General features: G+C 34.8%; 1 protein-coding gene across 4 annotated transcripts in view; it reads left to right on the top strand.

Moving 5' to 3' along the window:
* Positions 1 to 18,968, top strand: part of GALNT13 (polypeptide N-acetylgalactosaminyltransferase 13) — a 537,747-nt gene extending 518,779 nt beyond the window's left edge. For 2 of the 4 annotated variants that reach the window (XM_064287133.1, XM_064287134.1), the window contains 2 exons: positions 5,811 to 5,945; positions 18,777 to 18,968. In XM_064287133.1, coding sequence (XP_064143203.1) covers positions 5,811 to 5,945; positions 18,777 to 18,917 — 276 coding nt within the window. In that variant the 3' untranslated portion in view covers positions 18,918 to 18,968. Of the gene's footprint in view, positions 1 to 5,810; positions 5,946 to 14,001; positions 14,188 to 18,776 lie in introns of those variants that run through there. The other 2 variants (XM_064287132.1, XM_064287131.1) reach the window with 2 other exon arrangements.
* The last annotated feature ends 300 nt before the right edge of the window (positions 18,969 to 19,268 follow it).

Raw genomic sequence — 19,268 nt, 5'->3', positions numbered from 1 at the left:
TTCTCCCTAAAACAAGCCCAATTTAGAGAAAAGGAAAAGATTTGCTATTGCATAGTATATCATTCAGGCTTTTGATTGATACACTAAATGGCATATTCTAATTTCCTAATTTAATCCTAAGGGAATCTGGATGAATAAACAGAAAAATCATGCACCCTATAGTTTTTGTCTTAGCATACAGATTGAATAAGTATGGTGAAAGCATACAACCGTGATGCACACCTTTCCTGATTTGAACCATGCAGCATCCCCTTGTTCTGTTTGAATGGATGCCTCTTGGTTCGGGTACAGGTTTCTAAGGAGCACACTTAAGTGTTCTGGAATTCCGATTCTTCACAATGTTACCCACAATTTGTTATGATCCACACAGTTGAATGGCTTTGTATAGTTTACAAAACACAGGTAAACATCCTTCTGGTACTCTCTGCTTTCAGCCAAGATCCATCTGACATCAGCAATGATATTCCTTTTCCACATCAATCTGTATGCCGAGCAAATAATTCGAGAAGCTTGAGTGTACAAAGAAGAACAGGGTGTCGGGATTGGAGGGAGACTCGTTAACAACCTCAGATGCAGACAACACAACCCTGCTTGCTGAAAGTGAAGAGGACTTGAAGCGCTTACTGAGGAAGGTCAAAGACCACAGCCTTCAGTATGGATTACATCTCAACATAAAGAAAACAAAGATTCTCACATCTGGACTAATATGAAACATTATGATAAACAGAGAAAAGATTAAAGCTAAGGATTTCATTTTACTTGTATCTACAATCAACGCCCATGGAAGCAGCAGTCAAAAAATCAAACTATGCATAGCATTGGGCAAATCTGCTGCAAAAGATCTCTTTAAAGCGTTGAAAAACAAAGATATCACTTTAAGGGCTAAGGTGGGCCCGATCCAAGCCATGATGTTTGGAATCACTTCATATGCATGCAAAAGCTGGATAATGAATAAGGAAGACTGAAGAATTGATCCCTTCAATTATGGTGTTGGTGAAGAGTGTTGAATATACCATGGACTGGCAGAAGAATGAACAAATCTGTGTTGGAAGAAGTACAGCCAGAATGCTCCTTAGAAGCAAGGATGGCGAGACTTCGTCTCACATATTTTAGATGCGGTATCAGTAAGGACCAGTGCCTGGAGAAGGATATCATACTTGGCAAAGTAGAAGGTCAGCAAAAAAGAGGAAGCCCCTCAACAAGGTGGACTGACACAATTACTGCAACAATGGGCTCCAGAATAACAACGACCATGAGGACCGGGCTGTGTTTCCTTCTGTTATACATAGGGTTGCTACGAGTCGGAACCAACTGGACAGCACCTAACAACAACATAGTTTTTATCTAGGAATAGGGAGATTACCCTCTTTCAATATATTTTAAAATGGATAATAGGAGAAAATAACAACTGAGTTGTTACAGTCACCAGAGTGAATTTGGAAGGCATAATAATCAACAGGTTCACAAAAATGGAGGGTAGGTAGTCCTTTATAATATAGATGACGTGAAAAGAATCACAAAAAAAATGCCTTTTTCAGTGATTGGTTGAACAACTAGCTTGACGAACTTAATACACAGGGACATATGTAATATTAGATAGCTCATAATTTTACATAGACAATATGAAAATTATGTATAAAATACACAATTTTCAAAGCACTATGAACTATTGCATCCATAGAGTTAATGTAAAGAACTCTACATATTATGCTTTGCCATACTGTCAGTTGCCACACATATACAGGAATGTAAATGTCATTGCACAATGTATCAAAAAGCAAATTTTTTCCTAAGGTAATGTATATGAAGCATATTACACCCGGTTTCTGACAAAACCAAAAACTAAACCAGTTACCGTCATGTTGATCCTGACTGATACCGACCCTAGAAGACAGAGTAGAACTGCCCCACAGGGATTCCAAGGTTGTAAATCTTTAGGGAAGCAGACCACCACATCTTTCTCCTGCAGAGCAGTTGGTGGGTTTGAACTGCTGACTTTTCGGTCAGCAGTCAAGTGCTTAACCACTGAACCTTTGGTGATAAATTGATGTTAACTTCCTGCCTGTTTCCCTTTTAAGTGAAGGACACAAAGATTGATTACTTTAATCTGCTTCTAGTCATTTTAGCTTAATTAAAGTGGTTAGACTGTGATTCAATCAATTGTCATTAGAGTTGTTCTGTCATTGGGGCAACTAAAAACATATGCTAAATCTATAGTTTTTGTAATTTGATTCCGGTTTTAATAAGAACTAGAATTGGTAAACAGTGATAAAGCAATTTGAGTGGTAACTAGACAAGGAGGAATAGTTTCCATTTTTTGTAAGAGAACATATAATCAAACTACTTTGCTAACAAAGGAATCGATATTGAATAGTTATTGCATGTGTGATAATTTACGCTGAAAAGTTAAGGTGCTTCATGTGTGGTCAGGTTGGGAATGTTTTCTCTTACATTGCGGTCAGCCATGGAAGTTCTAACTACAGCAGAAGGAGGCAGACTGGGGGAAGTACGCTGCTGGGAACCACACGTACTAGCTAAGAGAGTCTGCATGGGGTATTGAGACAGGCAGCAGGCGACAGCCACAGGGAACAGCTTCTGCCTAGAAAGCTAGCAAGAGATGAGAGGTTGTTGCCAAAGTCATGGAAACTCAGAAGTGGTGAATCTAGGAGAGGACAGTGTTGGGCGATGGTACTAGGCTGAAAGTGTCAGGAAAGCTCGTCCTCAGGTATTAGAGGCTCCTCTTGAGCATTGTTTGTGGTGGCCAAGGGGTGGGCACAGATAAGCAAAGCCCTGCTGGTTTCCATACTAAAATTCTTTGAGTTCTGGATATATTATCAAGGCAGGAAGTTATATAAGAAACCATGACCTGAGATTAGATTCAAGACTGTTATAATAAGAACACTAACATCAGTTATGGAATGCTTTCTATGTACCAGGATCTCTGCAAAGTATTTTGTGTGTAATTTTTCAGTTTATTCCAAAATGAGTTCCATGAACCTACTACTGTAGGACATATGAAAAAGCACAAAGATGACAATTATGCATAAAATAATGATGGACATAAGGGATAAATAATTGGGATCAAATCTAATGATTTCCCAACATGGCACTGACTTTTTTATTATTATAAAGAGTAAAAAGCAGTTTAGGAACATGCAAGCATAAAAATGAGGTGATTTCTCAGGTATTAAAAAAACAAATTCATCCTGATTTTACATTAAATCCAGAAGATAATGAAACATTATCTACAGATTCTTTTCAAGAAAAAAGTCTGTGGGTCAAGCATTTTAACACCACTTAATTTGTTTTTCAAGCACAAAGCCTAAAGAAAGATAATTTTAGTTTGCTAAACGATCAGAAAATGTCCTACCAATATATCTTTCTTGAGTGTAAATTGCTTGAGATATCTAATAATTGACTAAAAAATGAATCAAAATTAGAAGTTTAGGAACAAAGAACATGGTAGACTGCTCTCTGGCACTTTCAAAAGGTAGAGTTTCCAAACTATCATAATAGCCATGAGGAGAATCATTGCCCAGGCCACGAGTACATTACTGTACAAAGTCAATGCTGAACATGTATGCATTGGTATCTCCTTTACTGTGACATCTGTATACAATTTAAGGAAGAAATTTCAGTGTGCAAAATTATCTTTCACTATGGAAATAACTCTATACCTGGGCAAAAGAAATGTGTCTCCCTCAGATTAAAGTTTACTATCAGATTCAGTCATTTAATTAAATATGTTCATAATTGTGTTAAGAAAATCCCAACTTTATTTGGGGAGTGCTTAAGTTAGGGCTGTATAGAGAAAGAGACCAGTTAGATAGATAGACAGACAGGCAGACAGACAGACGATACACATACATACATAGATGTTAGATGGACGGACGGACGGACGGACGGACGGACAGGCAGATTTTAAGGAACTGACCCACGTGATTGTGGGAAGTTGGCAAGTCCAAAATCTGTAGGCTAGGTGAAAGACTGAAGATTACCGCAGTCTTGAGGTCCAAAATCAGGTGAGGTGATGGGAGTAGTGCAGAACGAGAGAGTTTTGGCAAAATGTATATTTATAGTCTGGAGGCAGAATTCTTGCTACAAATCTTTTTTTTTTTTTTTTTTGCTTTTAAGGCCTGAGGCCCACGCACATTATGGAAAGTAATTCACTTAAAGCCAGCTGATTTAATCATAACAGCAACTAGACTAGTGTTTGACCAAGCAACTGGGGACCACAGCCTAGCCAAATCGACACAAAATTAATCATCACAGAGAAGATATAAAAACTTATCTTTGATAGGTGTTTCCTTTATTCTTCTTTTGGTTACACAGTGTTTTTCATTAAAAATAGAAATACAAAAATAATAAAGATATGAAATTTATTTCTGAATTCCATACATGAAGTCTATATGTTAATAGCTCCATTAAATAAACTGCACACACTTCTCAGATTTATATGTTGTTGACTAGAATGTATAACCTTTGTGGAGAATTTCCTTGGGTTTCATCATTGACTTTGTAACTTTATCTTAACACTTCTTATGATTCTTAGAGAAGCCCTGAGCAGCAGTGCTGCAGAGGTGACCCTTCCAAGGCTAATTAGTTTACAGACTAGGGTTCCAGAGTTTATAAGTGATTCATAGTGCTGAGTTCCTCAAACCATCAGACCACTCTGGAAAACAAAAAGACCCTGAGATGACTTTCCTCATTATATTCCCTCTCGACATTGCGAGAACAAAAGAAGACTACTTAACCATGCTTATCAGAGCTAAAAGGAAGAAAATAACTTTTATAATTATGTGCTTAATAATGCTCATGAAACTTTAATCTTCAGTGTTATGAATAAATTATTCACACCAGGAACAAATAGAGATTGTTATAGTATTAATTTGAATCCTGTAACGATAAGTCCACATTCCACCTCTATATTTCTTGGGTATTTTGAAAAGAATTGATGTAGTCAACTCTAGCAAAACCATATTAGAAACATAAGTATGAAGATGACTTTTAATGAGGTATCTAGAGAATATAGTTCTATGAACTTCTTCAGTAACACACTGATGATATTTAATAAAATTTACATGATGTACTTACGTTATGGAAAGTGGTTCAAACTTCTTTATGAAAAAACATCATTGTCTCTGTTGTTAGCAACCGCCCAGTTGGCTCTGGCATCATGACAACAATCGTGCAAACAGAACAAAACTTTGTCCAGTTCTGTGCCATTTTATGATCTTTGATATTTTTGAGCTTATTCTTGAGCCTATTCTGTCAGTCCATCTCACTGACAGTTTCCCTCATTTTCGCTACCCCTCTAGTTTACCAAACATGACATTTTTCTCTAGCAATTGGTCTTTGCTGATTATGTGTCCAGAGTAATCAAGATAAAGTATATCTATCCTTCAAGGAGGATTCATTGTCTCTAGAGCTGGGAAATTGATCATATGGTGGTAGGAACAAGGAATACCCTTTATTGAGTTCCATGTACTTTGTACACTTTATCTTATTTAACGTGTGAGCTTTTTAAAAGCAAGTACAGAAAATAAAGTCTCAGCAAATAATAAGTGTTTAAAATGTTTGTTAAATTAGGCCTTATCAAAACCTTATAAAACATATAGCATTGTCACTATTTTGCAGTTGAGGAAAGAGACTAAGAGAGATGAACTAGCTTTCTCAAGATCACACAGCAGAGACCATTTGAAAACCTGTTTTTCTGATTTGAAAACTTCCACAGATAGCTGTCCTATGCTATGACTTTTTCTTTATTTTAAAATAGATACCCTTTTATTTGCTGAATTTTATATTTTCAGGTATTTTCATATACTGCCGACAAAGAAATCCGAACCGATGACTTATGCTTGGATGTTTCTAGACTCAATGGACCTGTAATCATGCTAAAATGCCACCATATGAGAGGAAATCAATTATGGGAATATGATGCTGAGGTATAGTATTTTATTTACAAATTATTTAATGCTTAAGCTCTGTTATAATATTTCAAATACATTTAAACTTTTTTTCTACATCAGCGGACTGTATTTTCAAACATACACACTCATATCGGATAACATTAGGATTTCATATCATTTAATTTTTTTTTTGAACTGGTTAATTAGTATATAACATGAATCAGGAAAATAAAATCATTTTTATGTGCTTAAAATTTGTTATCTCCTTGTACCTGCTTGATATAAATTAGGCAAGAGGCAAGCTAAGCTTGTCTGAGATGTATGTATGAAGATGTACACACAGGACAATATTGACAATATTTTCAAATGTTAAATTTTACACCCTCGTGATCTCTGCTGATTATGTTCCCCAAAATAAAAGAAAAAAGTTGACAAGATTGGCATGAAATCTCCTTACAATAGTAAATATTTTGCAGATTTCAATAAACCTATTAGGTACATAACCCATAGAGCAGCCTTTTCTTAATATAGCACACCTTTCTGGTACAGGAGAGAGAGAGAAGACAGCAAAATCACTGTTGAGGTTTTATAGGTTAGTGTAAAAACCAGATCAGCCATCAGATGGAGCTAATAAAAAAGAAATATTTTCCTCTCCATGAGGACGTTGCCTTGAAACAGCTTCATTTCTTTCAGTTCTCTTTGCTTAGCAAAATGAATTGGTTGTCTGTGTTACAGTTCTCACATTATTATGAAATGGCTGGTGATTTATTTAAAAGAGGAAATAACCTTATTCCTACAAGATAATATATTAGCGGTAAATGAGCCTCACAGATGCAGTGTTCTGTTCAAGCCTGCAAGAGGAATATTTGGGAAACCACTCCAGAGTTTTTTATATTGTTAGTATCATAACAAGGTCATCTTTAAAAACTTTCGAATGTCATTTTCATTTGCATGATATTGTAGCCTCATAAGTTGAATATCAGGAAATCTTACTGACATGTCACAGAATTTGAATCTGGTCATGTAGGCTTAAATTTGGGGACTAAAATATATGTGTTACCAGGCTCTTTGGACACATAATCATCTTTTTCTGGGCATAACTAAGACAAACACTCTGAAACCTTTCTAGTTGCACCAGCATGATCTATCCTGACTCATCTGCCTTCTGAATGTCTTCTTTACCTTCTTTGCCTGACTGCCGTTTCCTTTTGTTCAACTCTTGGTCTATTATCACCACCCTTTATAGTAAGCCTGCAGAAGACATTTCCTCTGAGTTCGTGTGGGTAAACTTGTACCATTAATCAGCTCTCTGCCTCGTCTCTAAAGAAAAGTACAGACAGATATATTGATAAAGTAGAAATTTCTTTGTAATATTTTTTAAATAAAATTTTTTTTGTTGTTGACGTTACTACTATTTAGCTTCTCCCAGGATCCCAGGACAGGGACCGTGCTAAAAATAAGGAATCTGTTTCTAAATAAAGGGCATGATTGTACATACAGTTTTTTGTTTGTTTTATTGTGGTTTGGGTAAAAGTTTACAGAGAAGATTAGTTTCCCATTCAACAATTTATACACATTTTGTTTTATGATATTAGTTGTAATCCCATCAATGTGGCAGCACTCTACTCACATCCCCCCTTAAGTTCCAGGCTTCCATTTACCAATCTTTCCTGCCACTTGCTGCCTTCTGAACTTCGTTCTCAGGCAAATGCTGCCCTTTCAGTCTCATGTGGTTGATTGTTCTAAGAAGTATGTTCCTCACGAGTATTATTGTCACTTTATAGGCATGTCTATTGTTTGGCTGAAAGGTGATCTCCCGGAGTGGGTTCCGTTCCGGGTTTGACGGGTGTCTAAGGGCCATAATTTTGGGGGGTTGCACCAGTCTCTATCAGACCACTAAGTCTGGTCTCTTTTTTATGTATTTGAATTTTGTTCTACATTTTTCTCTCACTCTGTCTTGGACCTTCTACTGTGATCAAAACTCAAAGTGGTTGGTAGTGGTAGCCAGGCACCATCTAGTCCTTCTGGTCTCAGGCTAGTGGAGGCTGTGGTTCGTGTGGTCCATTAGTCCTCTGAACTGATTGTTTCCTTGAGGTACGTTATATTTTTATAAGATGAAGCAGTGTTGAATTTCAGAATACCAATTTTAATCTTTAAACTTTTCTGTAAGTCTTGAATGGACACTGTCTTCTAGTAATAACTTGAATTTCTTCATTTCTGAAATGACTATTGTTGGTAATCAGGTGCATATTTTTGTTCATATTTTTCTGTTACCTAGTAATTGAATACTAAGGGATTTTGAAAGGAAGTGAAAAAATATGTAGTTCACCCCAGATTTAAAAAAATGGCATTTGTAAATGTACTATTTTGGAAGACTAGTAATTATCTGTTGCAGTATTTTTAAAGCATTGTAATATTTTATGTCATATAAACTTTGTTTCTAGAACACATACAAAATGTTTATATCCCACAGATATTGAGAAATTTTATTTAAAAACTATAGTCATCTTAACACTGTAACATATAGCATGACGATTTACTCTTCTGTATGTTTATGTTTTTTTTAATTAAATTTTGATGTTCAACATGTCTAATAACACAATTTTGTCACATTTTAAGATTTATAAATCATGACATGGAGAAATCACATGAGAATAGAGTAATTATAGGATTAATGCATTACCTTTCTGGAAATTTCAGTTTTAAAATAAAAGACTGATTTTATTTGTGAGATGACAAAAAAGGAGATGATTTTTAAAAGATAATTGAAATATAATATTTATTTTTTTATGGTTTCCTTTTCTTTCGAGTTTTAAGGTCAGGGTCCTTTAGTCCACAGAATAGTCCAGACCTTTGTCACTCAAAGTGCGATTCCAGTGGCATCAACTGGGAATTTGTTAGAAATATAGATTCAGAGACACCACCCCAGACACACTAAATCATAATCTATGTTTTAACAAAGAACCCAGACCATTCATAGCATATTGAAGTTTGAGAGACAGTCTAGACAGTGGCCAAACATTTACTTACCTTCATTAGTCTTTTTGTACACTGTTGAGAAAATATTGCAAAGTTAGGAAAAGGTGTAAATACACTTGGAAGATGACAAGGCTTCCCCAGGAAAAGTGAGCCAGAGGATGAGAGGTGCTGAGATGGGAAAGAGGAGCTAAGGAGTCCTACCCAAAACCCAGTGCCGTCGAGTCGATTCTGACTCATAGCGACCCTATAGGACAGAGTAGAACTGCCCCACGGGGTTTCCAAGGAGCGCCTGGTGGATTTGAACTGCCGACCCTTTGGTTAGCAGCTGTAGCTCTTAACAATCCTTCTCATATCCCCAAAAGTAGAAAGTAGGCAAATGGTGCGTGCTACTTCTTTAATTCTTTATCTTTTGCTAGCAAGAGCAAAATTATTCTTCTTTGAGAAACTTCTGAAGTGATGCAGTTTCAAAGCCTAATAAAACGTGGTGAAGATCACAGAATTACAGAACTGAAACTCACCTTAATGTTCTCTCTGTTCAGCCTTTATCAGGAAGGAGCTAAAGCACAAAGACTACACCATCAGTAGCTGAGCCAGGATTTAGCTTCTAGTGTTCAAAGAAAGCTAGTTACTGGTATAATTTTCAATCTCACAGTGTGAACAGCAGAGATATTCCATCACCACATCTCCCATAGCCCTTTCAATCTTAGAAAGGCAAGTCAGAAATAGGAGCAGAATTGTTGGTATATCCAAAGAGAAGTGGAAACAGTGTTATAAGCCTCAAGACAGCCAGTCTATCTAATTGCTTTGGTTTTGTTTATTTCTTACGTGAGTGGGGGGAAAGTGAAGAGAATAAACTTCGGGAGTTTATAATTTTCTATGCTATTTATATCTGTTTTCTCATTCAATTATCACAATAGTCCTACCAGGTAGATATTTTAATTATCTGTATTTTGGAAATAATGAAGCTTAGAGTGTTTAAATAACTTGTCTAAGATTATACAGAGTCCCTGGGTGGCACAGATGGTTAAGCGCTTGTCTTCTAGGGGAAAGGTTGGCAGCTTGAACCCACAGAGAAGTGTCTCAGGAGATAGGCCTGTGATCAGCTTCTCAAAGGTCACAGCCTTGAAAACCCTATGGAGGAGTTTTATTCTGCACACATGGGGTCACCATGAGTCGGAATCTACTCAGCAGCATCTAACAACAGCAACAAGGTTGTACAGCTCAGGTTTCCGATACTAAATCCGGAAATCTTTCCATTACACTACATTGCCTCTCAATGTAATTGAAAAACTAGGAACAGCTAGATGCTTTCAATGTGCTCATCTAATAGGCCAAATTACGGTATTACAAAGGAAAAGAATGATTAAATGCTCTCCATTAGTTGGAGTACTAGATTTTATTCACATAGAATTTCTCTCTTCTTAATAATGGGAATTATTACAATTTATACAATATTTATCTACAATAAATATATTTTACTTAGGTAAACAGGTATAAAATAAAACTAATTACCAGTATTGTCTAAATGCTTACAAACAGCTGTACATATTTGTAAAATGATTAATATCTCTTTAATTGCTTCTTTTAAATTGTATGAAACTAAGCACATATTGGTAATAAATACATGTCTTTGGTCAACTTTAATTTGAAATACAGAGTTTCTCACTATCTTAAGTAAATATTTCTTGAATAATAGGTAGTGGTTGTTAGTTCCTGTGGAATCAATTCTGGCTCATGGCAATAGGACCATGACTTGAATTCACTATTACTTTATACCTGGCCTAACCTGTCCGAATTGGGTGAACTAGCAAAACTACAAAATCCTCACCTGACTTAGAAAACTGAATAAATCATCCGGACACTTTGGTGCTATGAAATGCACATTGCCACAGAGTGAAAACAAAAAGGGAAAATTAAAAGAAAAAACACCTGAATTTCACCACACAGCTACATTTAAATTATTTTTATAAAGGTCTGTCATCCCTCCACTGTATTTTATTCAGGTTTTCTGGTATTCTGCTTGAACATCACAATTGTGTTTCAAACCATTTGAAATTTACATTTTCCTGCAAGAAGTGCACATAATCACATTTCTTTTTGAGAATCCAGGCAGCAACATACAGTCTGAGGGTCTAATTTTAGAACAGTTGCTTTTGCTCAGTAAATACTATGCAATAAAGAAAAAAAAAAGAAGCAAAATATGATGCTAAAAATAAGTCCTGTTTTTCATGAGACTGAGCAAGTTGACTGAGAAAATATTTGTTATGAATACAATATCCATCTGTGTCTATTTTTTTCCAGACTCACCTTATATAAAATTTTTCAGTAGATAAAATTTATTGGGTTGATATTTACTGAAATTGCGGAAGCTTATACGCTTATATTTAGGCTTTACTTAACCCCTGCTCCCCTTTTATTTACCTTTATCAGAAAGCAGGTAAATGGGAATATAATTTCAAGGTAAGTGATCTATAACAAGCAACCCAACCTATTCCACTAGGTAGCATTCCTAATAAAAATTATGGTTCTATTTATATTTTGAAAGCTGTGTGTATCAGTCAGGTACTACCTTTCCAGATTCCCACTGACCCACAGTTGTGATTTCTTACATAGATATTTAGTGGATAGTAATTTTAATATTTTAGTGTCCCATTTTTAGTTTGTTAATGTTTATACTTGATATTAGAATAGTCATTTTCTATTCAACTGACTGCACAGATTCCCTTATCAGGAGATCATGCTTAATATTTTAATAATGATAACTTTATTAACTTTTAAAAGTCTTATTCTGTTTAATCAATAAAGAAAATCTGATTATCTTTGCTATTAATTAAATGTCTAGAATAGTCTAATTTTCTTCTTACTCTGTTTATCATTATATGTAACAACATAACAATTGGGTTTTATTTTACATTTTAGTTTGCTATCTTTTAAACTGAGACCTGTATGATTTGTCCTTAAATGAACTGTGCAGTCAGCTCTATTCATTAAAATATCAAATTTTTCCTAGTGCTTCTTAGTACAAAGATATGGCCGAATTTTACATTATTAACATTATTGTTTTGTCACAAAAATTGTTTCCTAGCTTGAAATTCCAGCTATCGTTCAGTAGGAATTCTTCAGAAGAGTAGATTTAGGAATATTCCACAACACATCTTTTCTTAGCAAAATATACAAATACATCTAAAGGCTGGAATGCATTCTACTTCTAAGAGTCATTTCTAGAGAAACAATCATAGATATAGAGGGAAATGTTCAGAGATGCTGATCACAGCATTATCTACAATAGCTCCAAATTACAGATACTCCCCAAAATGAAAACCTTAAATGAATATTGACAAATCCGTTTTATAGAAATTGTGAATTCTAATTTGTGAAATAGTTTGTAGATTATTTTAATGATAGGAAATATATATAAATGGAAAAGTAGGATATTTAATCAGATGACCTCCATTATATAAATATGCATAATATAAATGACAGAAAAAATACTTGAAAAACATCATATATTAATAATCATTATCTCTTCTAGACAGAATACTCTGAAGAAATAAATTTTACTTAGTTTTAAACAAATGAATACCCTAAATATTTTTACTTATTTATTTTTCATCAAAAATAATGTTTATCTCAATAAGTTTATTTAAAATTTTTAATGTTTTTCTGGTGTATGTTTTTTAGAAGCACTGGGATAAAAGTTTCTTGATTTTTTTTTTTTTTCATGATCATTCATGTGATAAAAAGTTTTTGAGAAAAATTGCCTATGTTTTTCTTATGGAAAATTGAATTTTGTATTCATGTTCTGTTGCCCCATCTACCAGGAGCATATGTGAAATCATTCTTTTCATTTTTGTTTTATAACATAGCAAAGTTTATAGTTTGTTTTTCTTTTTAATGACATATGAAATCCACAATCACTAGTACTAGAATCTTCAATGTTGACCTGGTATTTACTAAGAAAATTTCATTGCATGAAAAAAATCACTGAGAGTAGAGGGTGATCTAGCACAGAAAAATCAAACAATCGCAATAGGAAACTGTTAAAAAAAAAAAAAAAAAAAAACCTCTGTAGCAAATTAAACGATATAATGAACAGTATCATTTTACAAATAAAGCATATATGATAATATTATCTTTCCTATTTTTACACATAATTTATCTACCATTTTACCTTAAACCTCAAGCAGTTTGAAAAATAAAAAGGCAAATACAATGATTTGGCTCCATTAAGCTGCCTGAGAGAAGTAGTTTAATTTTAATAGAATTTATTTCCTGCCTTGTCTCCTAAGCGTTGCATTCAGCAAACTTATTGAGTACCTCCTGTGGTCAGGAACTTACATGGTGATTTAGGTAGCCGTGATCCGCAGCCTTCCTGGGGCTTATACTGTTTGGAAAAAAACAGTTGAAAAGCAAGAAACAGACAAATAAATGTATTACAAATTATGTTTGGAGAATTAGGTCAAATTAAGCAACCCAATGGAGCTGCTCTTTCTCTTTTTCCCCTGGTTACTACTTTTTTAATTGATATCTAGATGAATGTAGCAATGTATAGATGGACCCCTTATAAACACCACCAGATTAGTTGCCTGAAAACATAAGTGGAAGCAATCTGAGTATCAGACTGTACAAAGTACAGCAGAGCCTTAAAGTTAAATTTCCCTCCAGCTTTTTCCCTGTCATCCACATTTCACTCAAGGTCAGGGCAAAGGAGGAAGCCACAAACTATAATTGAAAACTCTGTCTGGTCTAATTAATTAGATATTTTGAATATTCATTCACAAAATAACTCATTTAGTACTGAAAATATTTTATCACTAGGATGAACTCTGAGATTATAAACTTTTCTACCCAAAAAGACCCTTTGCCAAAAAGGTTTCCTCATTTGAGCTCAGGGTTCTCTACATATCCTGTCTTAGCTCCATTTATCCGTACTGAATACAGTTGATATTAAAGCCATCTTAAAGGATGCAGCTCACAGCTCCATGGATGCAATTATTGTGACATGTGCCTTCCATCCTTATCCAGAAGAAATTGTATGTTGCCCAGGATGATTGATTTATTACTGCCTTTGTATTTGACTTTGTCATTATTCATTATTTTCTTTGTCAAACAGAGCCGCACTTTTCTTCACCAAATCACCCAGTCCTGTCTCTCAGTGAGCAAAGTAGCTGATGGCTCCCAACATACCACTGTGAAATCATGTAATGATAGCCCTTTGCAAAAATGGCTACTTAGAAACTATACAAGAATAGAAGTTTTTAGAAATATTTTTGAGAGTTCTACTAATTACTTTCTCTAACAATTTTTGGAGGTTTATGTTGCAGACTTTATTACTTTTATTTTAGTATTTTAGTTATGTTCTTTTATTGAAATCTGGAAACTTCTTTAGAATGTGTTTTAAAAAATGTGCATTTCTCTATATTTTCTGTCTCTTAACTACTCAGTAATTTGGAGGCAGCATATGTTGTGTTTAGTCTATCATCAATTAATATACATTTTTCCTTTTTTTTCAATAGATATATGTGTGTGTAATAATATACTGTATCATTTATTTAGCTCTTTTTAGGATGATTATAGTCATGTCTATAGATTTTGAATCAGAACTGAAAAAAATCAATTAAAAAAACTATCATAGGTAAAAAAATGGATTTTTTTTTTTAATACTGAAATTATTTAATTTTGTTAATTTTTTATTCAGATACTTTGGTTGTATGCAGGCATAGCATATCTTTTCTAGAGCTTGTAATTATTTTAATCTGAAAATTTAAACAAATGCATTATTAAGGAATAACTAAGATGTAATTTCCAATAATTTTATGAAGTAAATTATCTCAGCATTTCTTTATGGTTGGTTAAGTGCTATAATTATAACAAAATCTTTGTTTTTAATTGTACCTTTTATCTCTCACTTGTGTGATTTGTGAATCTTCTCCTAAGCAATAAAATGAATCATTGTTTTGTTCAAGTCAATAAACTGCTCTGGACTTCTTGGAAAGGATACAAATAAGAATATATCCAGGTTCTTGACTTTAAGGAGTTTATTGTCCAGTAAAGAACATTACATTGTCAAATGCCTTACTATGATAGCATATGGAAAGTTAGGGCGTTATTGTAGCTCGGATGAACCAGCTAAAAGTTGTTAGCAGAGCACAAAATTGAGTTTGAAATTATTGTGAGGAAGCTGGGAATCTGAAAGTAGGAAGGAGGAGGAGAGAATTGGCATTCTTTAGAACTACATTCAAAACAAGACCTTCCAAATATAAGAGTTGAAAAAGCTGGAAAAGTTCAGACCTTTTGTACAAGGAGAACTTGTATACTGGGCCATTTTCATATATTATCTGTAGTTTGTTCTCAAAGCCACCATAGCTGATAGTTGCGATCCCAAGCATGTGGTCTTGTTGGTGGTGGTGCCATCTAGTCAATTTCGACTTCTAATGACATCATGTGACTAAATGGAACTGCCCCATAGGCTTTTCTAGGCTGGTGGAATAATGGTTAAGAGCTTGGCTGCTAACCAAAAGATCAGCAGTTCAAATCCAACAGCCACTCCTTGGAAACCCTATGAGGCAGTTCTATAGGTCCCTCTGAGTCACAACTGGTTCGACGGCAATGGGGAAGGAATCTTTACCAGATCAAATGCCACGGCTTTTTCTCCAACACTTTCTGGGTGGTTTCGAACCACCACCCTTTTTGGTAAGCTGCTTAATCATTGTGTCACCCAGGCTCCTTGAGGTCATCTTAAACCAAAAACCAAACACATTGCCTTTGAGTTAATTCCCACTCATAGCAACCCTATAGGACAGAGTAGAACTGCCCCATAGGGTTTCTAAAGAGCAGCTGGTGGGTTTGAACTGCCAACTTTGTTAGCAGCTGATCCCTTACCCACTGGCTACTAGAACTTCCTGGCCTTCTTAGGCTTTAAATAAACATCCAGTCTCAGAAAGCATCAGTCTACTCAAGAGTTCTAGGGCAGACAGCACAGCTTGCATCTCTCAGAGGGAGAACGTGCAGCAGTTCCTGAGCAAGTCATGCGGTCTTCTGGGAGCTAGCTTCTCCACTGGTGACAGCTTAATGCAAGAGGATGAGATCCACATCAGGCTAGTGTGGAAACCAACCTGGCCAGATAGCCTCATGTTCCACAGGGGAAAATGTTTCTTGTAACAACTCCATAGGCTTAACTTCCAGGATTCCAATGGAACATGCAAAATTACAAGAGTGTCTGCACATAGAGAAGCTCAAAATTTGGCTCCCTATCATTTTTTTTATCAGATATTTATAATTTATATAAGGCCAGATGCAGTTTACCAATCAGAGGCCATTTTTACCATAAGCAATGTTTTCTACAAAAATAATTAACATTTTTACTCTTATAAAGTTGCCAAGGGACCAGAGCTAGATTATTAACAGAAGATCAAAATTTTAATGCAGAAGGGAAAAGGGTATTTATAAATATTTTCTGACAAAGAATCTATTCCTTAGGGTCACTTAGGAACTTACCCAAGTTGTCAAAGTTAGTAGATGGAGAGGCAGAAATTCACACTAAGAGCGGAGCCTAAAATGTCTGCTCTTTTTTCTGTGCCACATAGAGAAGGAAAATTCTTTTGGTTGTTTATTTATCTTTGGTTTCTGACTATTAATGAATTCCTTCAAAGAAAATATTTATGAATATTTTGTTAGAAATAAAAATACTTACTAGATTTTTAAAATTATTATTATTTGTATAGTTGACAGGGAGCCTGCCTGGGTGGCCCAAGCTGTTTGCAACTGGCTAGCCTAAAGGTTGGCAGTTGGAACCCACCCAGCAACTCAGCAGCAGAAAGACCTGCCCAACTGCTTGCATAAAAGATTACAGTCAAGACAACCGTATGGAGCAGTTCAACTCTGTAACATGCAGGGTCGCCATGAGTCAGGGGCCAAATCAACAGCAGCTAAGAACAATAGAGTTGACCACACATATTCAATTTGATCCTTAAGGAGAAGTCTCAAAATCTGTGTTTATATGTACATTTTGACCTAAGCTAACCGATAATTAATCAAAACCATCAACTATTGTTAAGTGTGATTAGATCAAAAATTAGATTAGAATAAGAAAATGGCAGTACTTCTTGGAACAACTCAATGGGTAATAGCAAACTCAGTGTATGTAAAATCACATAATTTTTTTTGAAAGGATCTAATAGAAGCAAGCAAGGGTAAGTGACTTTTTGGAAGGAAGATAGATATATAGATGAAGAATCTCAGGTATGTAATAAAAATGAAGAATGTTTAGTTGATTTTTTTAAATTTTTATTTTGCTTCAAGTGAAAGTTTACAAACCAAGTCAGTCTCTCATTCAGAAACTTATTTTTTTTTTTTTATATACCCCTAGTTGCTCTCCCTGTAATGAGACAGCACATTCCTTCCCTTCTCTCTCTATGTTTGTGTCCGTTCGGCCAGCTTATTTAGTTGATTTTAACTAGAATTTTTCATTTAAAAAAAAAAAAAAAAAAAGATGTTGGTTTTGTTTTGTATTTTTTTCAAGCTGGTTACTGGTTCAATTTCTGGTATCCTAAGAATAAATCAACCGTCTCCTTGCCTATCTTTGGCCGTTTCTTAGTTTTTCCATTCTTGGTATAAATACCCTGATTCTATGAATTGAAAGAGGAACAAAAAAGGCTTCAATCTTGAAATCTCCCTCACATCTAATAACGCCGTTTTTTTAATTTCCCGCTGGTTTTCTATTAAGCATCCTCCTCCCAGATTTATTCTCCATTCCACTTTTCTCATAAAAGTATTCTAAGGTGGTTTCAGTCCTAATCCAAGCAGATTACAGCAGCTTTGGGTGCGTTTCTCCACCACTTTTATTGCATACAACCTGCATTGTTTTTTCATCCAATTTCAATGCAATATCAAAAGCCAAAAAATATTTTTGTTTGTCTTTAATTTTAGTAGTTTGCAACAGAATATATGTAGAGTGCATGTTTCAAGATATACCTGCAAATACCCTCCCACACGTTCATACTTTTCTGGTTGGGGAGTTTTTCATATAACGTGATTCTAGATATTGTCCATAAAACTGAGCAGAAATACCTAGTACATAAAAAACACATTGATGTAAATGTATACCTGGAAAATAAAAAAAACGATTTCAAAATGTGGGGGAGAACTAAAAAGACAAGACATGTAATGACTGGTTAATGTAATGTAAGTATTGGAATTGTGTTTTAACAGCTGGGTACACAGAAGACGCTTATTAATAATTACTATTAAGAACATAAAATATAAATATAACATTTAAAATATATGACCATCACATGCCTGTTTTATTTGATATTGATATATTTTTGAAGATCTTTCAAAGTGCAGACTGAAAAATAGTGAGCCTACTATCAGGTAATACAGATTATTTGTTCCTATGATAATCACTCTTCTACAATGAGTGTCTGACAATCACAGATACTGTGGTTTGTTAAGTGTCTTGAAATAAGAACATCACTAGCAGTTTTGTACATTTGGGTCACAGCTGTGACATCCATTTGAGTGTTTACCAAGTGGTTACTGAATAAACCACACTATTGAGGAAGCTCGTTAATATCTGCAGCCCTCAACTGAACTCAGAGTTCACAAATGGGCTTTTTGTAAAGGAGCCTGAATTCTTGGCAGTTCATGGTAAATGTCAGCCAAGTTCTTGGACCATCTGCAAATAAAGTTGTATTAGACAATGATGAACCCTATCAGTCTAAGTTGTACAATAATTCAGACCCACCTGTGCACAGTTTCTTTTAGAAAAATATCACAATGTATTATACTAAAACAAAATAAAGGGGTTTTTAGAGAGAGGATTTAATCTGATGTACCGATGAAGTTAAGATGAAATAGCCTATGCTGATTATTGGTTATCTTTTACAGAGACTCACCTTGAGACATATTAACAGTAACCAATGTCTTGATGAACCTTCAGAAGAAGACAAAATGGTGCCTACCATGCAGGACTGTAGTGGAAGCAGATCCCAACAATGGCTGCTAAGGAACATGACCTTGGGGGCGTGAAGCCTGAAGACATTTTCCCCCAAGCCATGAAAGTGTCTACACTTTTGTTTTCCATTATTTCAATTAGGGGAAAATATTAACTGTGCTTAATTGAAAGTTTTAAAATCCTTTTAGTATTCTAAGACACAGTTGTTTATAATTCATTTTTAGGAATGTTTGCTGATTTCCCTAAAGAAATTTGTATCTGATAAAGAAGCACATAAAATGGTATAAATAACAGCAAACTGTTATTAAACATCACAACAACTTGAAAAACTAATTGTGTTTGTTTTAAAAAAAAAATTGCTCTCATCCTACAGGGTCATTTGGGGGTTATTTTTATTTCTATTTTTTTCTTGTCATAGTGATTGA

The sequence above is a fragment of the Loxodonta africana genome, chromosome 6 (genome assembly GCF_030014295.1).
Source record: "Loxodonta africana isolate mLoxAfr1 chromosome 6, mLoxAfr1.hap2, whole genome shotgun sequence".
Taxonomy (NCBI): domain Eukaryota; kingdom Metazoa; phylum Chordata; class Mammalia; order Proboscidea; family Elephantidae; genus Loxodonta; species Loxodonta africana.
This window is presented reverse-complemented; position numbering and strand designations above follow the sequence as displayed.